This window comes from Panthera uncia (assembly GCF_023721935.1).
Source record: "Panthera uncia isolate 11264 chromosome A1 unlocalized genomic scaffold, Puncia_PCG_1.0 HiC_scaffold_17, whole genome shotgun sequence".
NCBI classification, from domain to species: domain Eukaryota; kingdom Metazoa; phylum Chordata; class Mammalia; order Carnivora; family Felidae; genus Panthera; species Panthera uncia.
The window spans coordinates 59,730,799-59,742,801 of NW_026057577.1; the positions used below are offsets into that span (position 1 = coordinate 59,730,799).

Sequence of the window (12,003 nt, forward strand, 5' to 3'; positions counted from 1 at the left end):
GATGGACATTTAGGCTCTTTCCATAATTTGGCTATTGTTGAGAGTGCCGCTATAAACATTGGGGTACAGGTGCCCCTATGCATCAGTACTCCTGTATCCCTTGGATAAATTCCTAGCAGTGCTATTGCTGGGTCATAGGGTAGGTCTATTTTTAATTTTCTGAGGAACCTCCACACTGCTTTCCAGAGCGGCTGCACCAATTTGCATTCCCACCAACAGTGCAAGAGGGTTCCTGTTTCTCCACATGCTCTCCAGCATCTATAGTCTCCTGATTTCTTCATTTTGGCCACTCTGACTGGCGTGAGGTGGTATCTGAGTGTGGTTTTGATTTGTATTTCCCTGATAAGGAGCGACGTTGAGCATCTTTTCATGTGCCTGTTGGCCATCCGGATGTCTTCTTTAGAGAAGTGTCTATTCATGTTTTCTGCCCATTTCTTCACTGGGTTATTTGTTTTTCGGGTGTGGAGTTTGATGAGCTCTTTATAGATTTTGGATACTAGCCCTTTGTCCGATGTGTCATTTGCAAATATCTTTTCCCATTCCGTTGGCTGCCTTTTAGTTTTGTTGGTTGTTTCCTTTGCTGTGCAGAAGGTTTTTATCTTCATAAGGTCCCAGTAATTCACTTTTGCTTTTAATTCCCTTGCCTTTGGGGATGTGCCGAGTAAGAGATTGCTACGGCTGAGGTCAGAGAGGTCTTTTCCTGCTTTCTCCTCTAAGGTTTTGATGGTTTCCTGTCTCACATTCAGGTCCTTTATCCATTTTGAGTTTATTTTTGTGAATGGTGTGAGAAAGTGGTCTAGTTTCAGCCTTCTGCATGTTGCTGTCCAGTTCTCCCAGCACCATTTGTTAAAGAGACTGTCTTTTTTCCATTGGATGTTCTTTCCTGCTTTGTCAAAGATGAGTTGGCCATACCAAACAAGTTTTTTTTTTAAAAGAAAAAGAACAAAAAGTTACTGCAATATATTTTAATTTGGCTTTTTAAAGAATTAGGCTTTTTAATGCATTTATTTTTTTTTACTTTGTTTTATTTTATTTTATTATTGAAGTTTAGTTGACATACAGTGCTATATTAGTTTCAGATGTGCAGTGTAATGACTCAATAATTCTGTACATCACTCAGTGCTCAACACAAGAAGTGTGCTCTTAATCTCCTTTATTTCGTCCATCTCCCAGCCTGCATTTAAGGACATTTTAAGGACAAAGGACGTTTAAGGACAAAATTACTGTGTAATTTTCTCTTAAGTTATGCAGACATTTTCACTGCTTATACAATTCTTTGGAAGAGCTGGAAGAGCAAAGCCAGGGAGCTGCTCCCCTGGAGCTTTGAGTTCAAGAGCACAGCACTGTAGATGTGATTCAGAAGTTAGGAAACTACAGCCACTGCCATTGCCACCATATCTGCCTCTCAGGTCTAGGAAGCTGTTGCCTAGAAACTAGAACACCGAAGCTGGGTGCTGAAATTGCCCCTGAAACACTCACATCTTCATGACTGATTTTCAGCAATAGGCAGATGGCCTCTCCTACTTTCCATGTCTTACCAGGTGCACCTATTGGTGCAACTGGTGGAACTGAATTTACATTCAGAGCCTCATTTGCAAGGCAGTCTGGGAAGTTTAGCTGTAGCTCTCCATCATGTCCACTTAAAAGGAGAATAGAAAGGAGGTTGAAAGACTAACATACAGTATCTACCAAACTAAGGGCGCCTGGTGGCTCAGTCGGTTGAGCGTCAGACTTTGGCTCAGGTCATGATCTCACAGTTTGTGGGCTCGAGTCTCTTGTCAGGCTCTGTGCTGACAGCTCAGAGCTGGAGCCTGCTTCAGATTCTGTGTCTCCCTCTCTGTCTGCCCTTACCCCACTAATGTTCCATCTCTTTCTGTCTCTCAAAAATAAATAAAAATGTTAAAAAATAAAAAAATACAAAAAAACCCCCAATATCTGCCAAACTAGATTTGGTTGAAATCCTTGAACAACAAACACTGCTTAGTTAAAATTGCTATAAATGAAAAACAAATTATCATCTTCAAGCCATATGTATTTTGTTTCATGGACCATTTGGAAAAAGTTAAGGATTTCCCATTGATGTTTATTGTAATTGAATTTGACTTACAACAAACCAGAATATCTCCCTTACATGAATAATTATGTATTTGATTGTGTAGGATGTGCTAGTTCAGAAAAGGCTTTAGAGGCTCAATCCAATGAATTAATTGTAATGAGGAGAAAGCAAAAGTTACTTTGGTAGCTGCTCTTCTTGAACCTTGTAGAGATTTGGATCTCTATGCATAGTTCTCCTTATAGCATCTCTGTGTAGGTTTAGTCCTTTTCAGAGGATTCTTTTACATTTCCATCTTGGGCGTCTTAGGAGTGGTTATTGTAGAGTTCTGCCAAATCTTTGCTGTGGATTCTTTTCCCCTCTTTCCTGTCAAAACTCATTTTAGTGAAAGAGGGAGTCTTTTCCCTTAGTTATCATCTAGAATCAAACTGAAGAGAAAAAGGATCATAACTAATTTTTTGATTATCAGTTGAAGTGTTAGATCCTAACAGTAGAAAGATGTTGCTATCAAACATAATGAAGAGCGTTATATGCCAGTGATTTGGTGTTTACTGTCTTCCAGTAGTTGAAGCCTAGCTCAGAATTTTCGAGATCGTTTGAAAGACAAATTGGTTTATGAGGGCTAGTATAATCCATGTTATTATTGTGTATACAATTTGGAGGCCCTGGGAGGCATGTAAATCATGTATTTATTAAGGCTTTAAGGACTCAGTGGACTTCTTTGACAAAGAAGTGACTAGATTATATTATTTTTCAATTTTTTATAGTGAAACAATTATGTTTCTTCATGAAATATTTCATCAAGGACTGAAGGCAAGGATAGCAAACTGGCCTACCTTAATTTTAGGTAAGTGCATGCTTTAGAGATAAAAGATTTTCTCTTAATATGTCTACAATTAAAGCAAAATAACTTCAACATTAGTCACCCTAACCTGTCTGAATTTCCCTCTTGACCTGGGAGCTTCCTTAGGCACTGGGAATCCGTTTTATTGCCCTCTCAGCCCTTTCTCCTGGCCTGTCATTGTTCATTTGGGGCTAGAGTTGGGCTCTGTGCACCCCCTTCCCCCTGCCCCCATGCATTCTACCAAATCAGTCATTCAAGCATCTGGACGGGGGCCCTGTGCACGTGTGACACATGATGCTGGGAGCCACTCTGTGCCATTTCCACTGAGTGAACACAGTCTCTCCTTGTTTTAGATAACTTACCAAGGACCAAGAAAAACTGCCATGTTTACTTCTTTTTTACAGCTGATCTGTTTGATATTTTGCTCCCCATGTTGAACATTTATCAAGAATTTGTGCGTAATCACCAGTACAGCCTCCAAGTGCTTGCCAATTGTAAGCAAAACCGAGATTTCGACAAACTCTTAAAACAGTACGAAGCCAACCCTGCGTGTGAGGGGAGGATGCTGGAAACATTCTTGACCTATCCAATGTTCCAGGTAAGTCATCTGGGATGCATTTTATAAGTCATCGGTTCCAGTTTGGTGGTACTGAAACATAGGGTGACGTGAGTGACAAGTTTAAGTATGCCCCATGTGGAATTATGGCAAATGTGCATCAACTGTCCTGAGCTTGACCCTGAGAGAAACAAATTTATGCCACACATTTTCCCTCTGTGTAGCATATGGGAGAAAAGCAGGCATTTTTTTTTAAACCAGGCATTTTTGAAGCAATTAAATCAGGAATGGTTTTTGAAAAGTAGCACAGTTTTCTCTTTACAGAAAGATTCCACACAGACTTCTTCCATGGAGTCTCCTCCTCCAGCATGTTTAAAAATATTATCAGGTTTACAGAAATAGGATGCTGTGCAAACGTTCCAGTATATGCTGGTGGCATAAAAGGCTCCTGAGGGGTGGAGTGACTGCTGGGAAAGTCTTTGTTTTCCTTCCCATCCTCCCCTCCCTGTTACAATTGCTGTTGAAGTTGGTCTTGAGTTTGTCTGGAGCTCCGGATAGCAAAAAGAGGACATTCTGGGTCACAGAGGCTATGAAAATATAGGGTCTGGAGGCACTGGCTAGACCTGGGGACTCTTGGCCCCTAGTCAGGTTGCTGAATTGAGGCTGGGGCTTGTCATGACATTTACTTTTGGGTGTTAGAGCACCCGGAGTGATCAAACATACTTGTGTTCTTACCTGTATCTAGAGCTTTACCGTTAAGAGTCCTTGAGTGAGAACAGAGGAGGCCCAAATGTGAATTGAATCTCCTGTTCCTTTGAAAAGTGTCGATTCTGCTCTTTTGGAAAGGCATTGAGTGTTCTTATTGTGGAATTTATGGGGCTTCTGGCCAGGCCTCCAGATTGTCATGTGGTAAACCGATTCTCCTAATCATGTGTGTTAGGGCTTCTGCAGAGAGTTTTGTCCCCCTGCGCAGGCATTGCTGACCCTGGCTGACCATTTTGTAGCCTGAGAAAGAAATGTTGCTCTGGTTCATAATTGTTTGTCCTAAAGTTTGTCAATCCTTTTTGAAATCATGGAAGTCACCACAGAGGTTTAGCAAGATTTTTTAAAAACCAAAAGGATGTATTTGAAACAACTTAAATATAGTGAAACTTTATAATGGTATTGTGTTTTTTTTCATGGAACTGAATTGTTTGAACTTTTTGCCTCTCTGAAGAAATATTTTACAAGAAAAACTTCAAAGCAAAAACAAAAAGTTGCTTTTTTTAACCTTATAAAAATTATAATTTAAGCTTTTATTTATAGTGAAACAAGTTTTATATAATGCAGTGTTCTGAGATTCTGTCTGTGTCTTTGGCAGTTACCTCCAGATTATGATTACAATCCCTAAACTATGTCTTTTCAGCAACTTGATTTCAGGTGAATATTCAAAGAAATGATTGTGAAAGACACATGGAACATTCTGGGAGGCACCTAGCTCCCTTTCTGACAGTGCACTAATGCCTTCCCACGGGCTATTTAATTTCCCTTTGGTGTCATTTTCTCAGGGTTTTAAAGCAACAGACAGAACCGCACTTGATCTGTAGGGGAGGTGTCCAAACACAGTCGAATGTAGGGCCTTGGAAAACCCTTTGGATTTCTTGAAAATGCTGAGATGCACTTCTGTCACCCTCTCTCCTTTTCCCTGGAGTTTAAGCCCAATAATAATGGCTTGGCATTTTGATTGACCCCAAGGAATTCCTACAATGTCAGGAAAGGACCATCGGACTACGAATCTTGAGGAGACCTGGATGTCTTGCTTACTCTTCAGTCATAGCATTCAGGAAAATAATTGAACCAATCTAAATCTCTGTTTCTTACTCTTAAAATTGAGGACCTGATCTCCAGTTGTCTCCCAGAGCTCTAGCTATCTGGCTGTGATCCTGGGGGGATCACACGATAGTGGTGCAAGGAGCCTGGTGTTTGTCTAGGAACCCACATCCTGAGACTGTGGTGGCCCGAAACCCTACAATTTAGCTGAAGGGTCAAATGTTGAGGTTCTCTGGCTTTTTACAGACCAGGGTAACCAAAGGTCTCAGCTTAGGAGAGCCATTTTTCTAGGAGAAGCCTCAGAGTTGAAGAATTTAGCCAGAATTGGTCCAAACTGCAAGATGTGTAAACTGAAAGAACAGCTCTTAATCTCTTTGCTGCCCTGTCACTATTCTGGATAGATCAAGAGAGGAAGCTATCAGAGTGTGCTACCTAACAGCCTCATTCTCCTTGGTGCCTCTTCTTTGTCTTGTTTGCTTGGTGTCTCTTCCTTCTGCCTTCTCCCTAGGAGTGACCCTATGGACCACTGAAGGGGAAATTGCACTTTCTAGAAGCTTGGAGGTTTTCTCTTACTGAGTTCATTCTATCCCTCTTGTTCCCTCTTGGTTCTTTCAAAAATGAGGTGACATAGTCGTGAAAACATTTGCTTCCTTGGAGGGTCTAGCTGTTTCTACTTCCCTCTGCATGCTAGTTCATGCTACCAAGGGACCTCTGACCAGACTTTTTCTTGAGTCTAGATATGGGGGCAGGGGTTAGGCACAGAGGAGGAGAGGTGATTGGAGCTTTTAGCCTGTGTATGTGTAGAACTTTTACTGGGCTCTTTGTCAAGTAAGTCATTTGCTGCTGTTGATATTCTATGTTGAGCTATGGAAACATAGAGGAATTGTTGAATTTGGATGATGCAGTTAATTTATCCTCAATTTAACCATCAGACAAATAGTCCAAGTGTTGCCAAGAAATTTGTTGTGGAAAATAATGTAGTCATTAATGTAATTTTTAATTAGCAAAGGCAGTGGCTCGACTGGTACTGTTTAAATAGGCTTCAGCTGCTCATAAGTCCATAGGTAAGCCAATCATGAAATCTGCCCCTGACAAGAACAGTGCTGTTAGATGTTCTCCGGAAAGTAGCCTTTTGCGGCTCTAGCCACCTATTTACTGTAATTGGCAAGCCGGCTAATTAATGTCTATAAAGTGACAAGTATTGTTCCATAGTTGAGAAGAGCATTATGATTCATCTAGACAGTACTTACTGTGATTCTTGGGTTTGGGGGGAACAGATTTATAATCAGCTCTTGAATATACACACGAGCTCTTTGGAGAGCCATCCACTTCTCTGCAGAATGTCCTTTCCCTGCTTTTTGGCAGCTTCAGGGTTGTTTGTTCCTATACCAGAAAGTAGAAAGGACCGGCTTCTGAATTTCAGATCTATCTACTTGAACCTTAGCCAAGGAGCTCTCTAAAATAGATTTAATTAATGGGGGAGGATCCTGAAGCTATTGACTAAACTTAGTTTTGTGGGTTTTCAGTGCATGCATTATAAGCGTCAGGCTCTCCCACTCCTACCTTCTTTGTTATGAAAAATTTAGTACATTAGCTGTTGATTGCCTTGATTTTCTTATAGAACTACTGACTTAGAGGCAAACTGTTATCCATCTTGGCACTGTGCAGAAGGGATATTTGAAAGTGTATGTATCCCAAGAGCCTTTACCAGGAGAAGTTTATGGAATGGAGAGGCAGAAAGTGCCCTCCATGTGTCTTACAGGGGAGGGGTCTCCCTCCTATCAGGAGTCTGTCTGAAGTTCCAAAACCTTAATATGATGACATTCCTTAGGACCTGATCCCAGAATATCAGCTGCAGAGCCGTGTGTGTGCTGTGGCACTGCCCTTTGTGCTCATGCCTAAACATGGGCCCTCAGTAAACATCAGTAAGTAACCCGGTGAAGGCCACCACCTGCACAAGAGCAACAGCAGATCTGTGGGCAGAGCTGCCAGCACCTCAGGACTGGACGGAAGGAGCTAGCCATAGTACCCTGGGAGGCTGTTTCACTTTCTTCATTCTTAGAAGGCCTTTCAAGGGCCTAGAGAGACCTCAGGCCCCAGAGAAGAGACCCCGTGGGTTCCTGCATTGGTCAGAGCCACCGTGATCATGGCTGGCTCCGTCATTTGCTGTGACACCACCTTGGGCAAGTTACCAGACCTCTTCACACTTTGTTTCCTTATCTGTGTAAAATGGGCAAATTCCCCTTTTGTTGCTGGAGGTTTAGGTGTACGTGCAAACCTTGAGCTCCAATCTGACCCATAACAGGTGGGGTTATGGTGCCTGTTGTTCATGTGTGTTGGTATTATAATTAAGCCCACTGCCCCAGCTTTCTAAAAGATTTTAGTTTGTAAGCCAGTAAAAAACAAATATGTAGAGGGGTACCTAGGTGGCTGAGTCAGTTAGGCATATGACTTCGGCTCAGGTCATGATCTCATGGTTTGTGGGTTCGAGCCCCGCTTCAGGCTCTGTGCTGACAGCTCAGCCTGCTTTGGGTTCTGGACAGCTGACAGCTGGAGCCTGCTTCAGATTCTGTGTTTCCCCTGTCTCTCTACCCTTCCCCCACTCATGCTCTGTCTCTCTCATGATCTCAAAAATAAATAAAAATTAAAATAAATAAATAGGTAGAATCACTATAACTTTAATTAAAACTCTACTATGTTCTATTAACATCTTCATAGGCCTGGTGGAGTTTCTGCCTTTGACAGAATTCAGATAGTTTATTTATAAGCAAAACTACAAGTAAATAATCTAATTAAACAATACTTTTTATTGCTAGAAGAATGAATTAAGGTAAAGTAGGATGAGAATGTAATAAAGGTGAACATATCTTCTCCTCCCAAGTTTTAATTCTTAAACAGAATATTGCAGTAGGATTCTGAATTTAAAAAAAAATTGTGAACAAATATACCTAAAATACAGATTCTTGTGATTTGATTATAGCTGTATGTTTCCCCATGAACCAATTTTCAAAAGTTGTGATTAAGAAATATATGATTATATTAAAAAACCTAAAGAAACAATTGTTTCTCTGGAACATAATATTTTGTTACTCTTTTTTTGTGCTCTTGGTGAAGTGTGTGTGTGTGTGTGTGTGTGTGTGTGTGTGTGGTTTGAAGTATACTTTGTTTCAAAACTGTAAAGGTAGAGATGAGTTTCTCAGACATGATGATGGCACAGTAGAGAGTGTCCCAGTGTTGTTCATCCTGACCTCTTGCTCATGCTGGCCTTTGCATTTAGATCCCCAGGTATATCATCACACTTCACGAACTCCTAGCTCATACACCCCATGAGCATGTGGAAAGGAAAAGTCTGGAGTTTGCTAAGTCAAAACTAGAGGAACTGTCCAGGTATGTGGAGAACTCATAATAAAGCCTTGATTAGAGAAAGCAGCAAGTTAGTCTCTGTGGAAACCTAATATATATGTCCAGGTAACAAGAAGCAAGACACAGACCAGCTTCTCAGATTCACCTGAATATTAAATGCTAGCTCTTCAGATGGCACTGAATCAGAATACATGTTAATTTTAACCAAGAAAAATATATATTGTTGAAAATGTTTTTATAGCATGTGAATTTATATAATTGAGATTATAGCTGTATTTGGGTTTATGTTTCTTTCAGGATAATAGGAAAACGACCTTTATTGGAATCCTTGTGTTCATATTTGGCAAGAAGCTAGAGAATGTATATTTTGCATTTTTCAGTGACTTTTCAGTGTTTCAAGGAATTATTTACATCTGTGTTCCTTTAGCTTATATGGAATAAATGGTATAAGGTCCTCTAATTTGCTCTACCTCTAACAAATGGCATCCTAATTTCAATGAAGGTTGCTGTTCATAAAATAATACTTTGCTTTCCTGTTGCATTCCCCAGGGTATTCATTGGTTTGTGACCCGCTTGTCATTTAGAATCATGTACACTGGCTTTGGTTTGGGTCATGGCTTGTTGAGGCCTGGAAGTCTGCTCTCCCCACAGTCTCTTTTATACTGATGCAAGTCAAAACTGAACTTCCCAGAGGGAGCTATTCTTTGCATACCTGCTAGGGCTACAGAAAATATCTCTTACTGTGATCTGTCTGTGCTGTGTCTATAGGATAATGCATGATGAAGTGAGTGACACTGAAAACATAAGGAAGAACCTTGCCATAGAAAGAATGATCGTAGAGGGTTGTGATATTTTGCTGGACACAAGCCAAACTTTTATCCGCCAAGGTAAGTCCTTGTTTGGTAGACCCACTGTCTTAGTCATCTCTGCGACTTACACATTATCATTGCCAGATCCCGGAAACCATTTTGGAGCAGCTTTGATGTAGCTGTGTGATTGATACTGTTCATGCAGGACACCTCCGTGGCCTTGACCGAGGCTGTGGTTGAGGCCCACCTTTGTGCTGTTTCTTTTCAGGGGCCATGAAAAACAGCAACACAATAATAGTAAAGCACGAGTGGGACAGTAAGTTACATTCTGACTGGACTCTCCTCCTCAGTGGACCAGACATTCTCTACAGCTCCAAGGAGGACAGATCGGTCTGGCCGATGAGAGTGGCAGTGCCAGGTGGCGACGATATACAGGCAAAGGCCCAAGAGAAACTTGCACTGCTCAAAGCCCTTTCACATAGTGGTGGGGACAATGTCCGAAGTGAAAACAGCTGTCTCTTGTTCCCATTCTTCATCAGCACTTCTGGATCAGCCCCCCATGATATGATTTGATTCAGTTGGCAACTCCAGTTGTCAAACGAAATGTCTGTTGACCCCTGACACGCTTTGGTAATGGTGCATGTATCTTGTCTGTGGGATGTGTGCTTTCTGAGCATCACCCAGTATATTAAGCTTTTGAAGTGTTGAAGATATTTGTGCCAGAAACTTTGGAGAAGCAACAGCCTAACAGTGTCCCTCCCTCCAGGGCCCTCATTGCAGAGTGCACGGAGTAAACCTCATCCAGAGTTCTTTTTTTAAGTGCTTAAGTGTTCTGAGGGAAGGGACCATGCCCCACGGAATTGATTTGAGACAATGCATTGCACACATTTATGATTTTGAACTTGGTGAGCAGTGACACATAGATTTTGGAACTAGGATTAACCTTTAATGTAGTTTTTGTTCAGAATGTGCCAATAACATTTGAAGATATTTGCATTTCCGTTGCCTGCCAAAATGTGCTGCTTAAAATTTTTTTTTTACCTCATCAAATAAGACGTTACTTGTGCTGTGCACATAAATTTTTGCACAGAATACTTAAAAAAGTTTAACACGTGCTGTTCTATTTTCCATTATTTATTTATAAAGAGAGAAAGTACACATATGTTAAAGTTTGGAAGTTTATTTTAAGAAATGATAACTTTTCTCAGTTTTTGGCTTCTGATACTAATTTTCCTTTAAATATAGTGGAATATAATGCTAACAACATCAGGCCTTCCTAATTCCCCCTGTATTCCTCCGCAGAGACTGTGTTCCCATATTGGCTTTCTGCCTTCCTGGCACTTGCCTGCCTGTGTGCCTTCACGTGTGCTTTCCCCAGCCTGGGGCCTGGGAATGCCCTTTTCCATCCCTTCCGTGCCTATCGAAGGTCTGCTTGGCCTTCCAGGCTCAGGTCAGACACCTCTAGAGAGCCTTTTACAATGTTCCCCTCATCTTTCTCTCCCCTTCCCTCCAGTTAGAATGGATTTACCTTCCTTCTGGTTTCGTGCCCCTTGCTCCCGATGCATGTATTTCGTCCTCTTGTGTATTGTAGGTACATGTTTGCACGCCTGTCTCTGCCAGTAATTGTAACTCTGAAGGGCAGTGTTTACGAATACTCTCCTGCCTTATCTGTTGTTTTCCATTATAGATACCTGAAAGATGGGCATTGGATTAAATTGAATTACTTCTTGAATTGCAGTTTTGATTGTTAAATGTCTTATTTTGTATTTTTCTTGCATTTGGAATTCACTGAAAAAATACTAATTGACTGGAGCTTTATAATATGCGAGAATGCAAATAAATGTTTCTGTAACTAGTATTCTATTTCTGAAAGGGCTTTTGATTGAAAAGTATGATACATCGTAATTTATTTCTATAAACTGAGACTGCTCTTATCTAAGTTTGAAAAAAACATCTATAATGAAAAACGCTAGAAGGTTGAAGATATTGAATAAGTCATTTTTTTCAGTGCACCCGGAGGAAAAATACTCAGGAGCCACCTCTGCCTTTGATTCATGTCCAGATGTTATTTATTGCTTTTTCTTTGCCACATGTTTAAAGCACTTCTGTTAGCTATTAATACAGCTGATGTTATTATTGTATTGATGTTGATATAATGATTTGCTTTTACAGTATTTTTTTTGTATTTTTGGTTGTTAGTGTGTTTAGGAATTATTCAATAAAGTTGGCTTTAAAAAAACAGACCTTAATCCAAAAGTAGAAAGTAATCCAATTACATATAATTTGGGAAGTTTCCATTGTTTTGCTTTGGTTGCTCCTATTATCATTTTTACTACATACCCTTAACAGACTTTTAAACCCATCGAGGTGGGTTTTTTATTCTTTTAAACTTTGATGGATTCCATTTCCTATGAAATGGACTACAAATTATCTCTAATTGTCTGCTAGTATTTGTGTTATTTACTTTTAGGGATAGTATGAGGTATGTTGCAGTGTGTCTGTATTTGTGTGTGTACATGTGTGCATATGCACAAATATATGTGTGGTTTCAACCTTAAATGAATGTTTA

General features: G+C 40.4%; 1 protein-coding gene across 1 annotated transcript in view; it reads left to right on the top strand.

Moving 5' to 3' along the window:
* The window catches only part of RASGRF2 (Ras protein specific guanine nucleotide releasing factor 2), a 223,728-nt gene that overhangs the window by 84,469 nt on the left and 127,256 nt on the right, over nucleotides 1–12,003 (top strand). Inside the window, exons 5-8 of the mRNA XM_049648890.1 lie at nucleotides 2,751–2,900; nucleotides 3,302–3,495; nucleotides 8,540–8,649; nucleotides 9,394–9,512. Of these exons, the coding sequence (XP_049504847.1) occupies nucleotides 2,751–2,900; nucleotides 3,302–3,495; nucleotides 8,540–8,649; nucleotides 9,394–9,512 (573 nt within the window). The remainder of the gene's footprint in view (nucleotides 1–2,750; nucleotides 2,901–3,301; nucleotides 3,496–8,539; nucleotides 8,650–9,393; nucleotides 9,513–12,003) is intronic.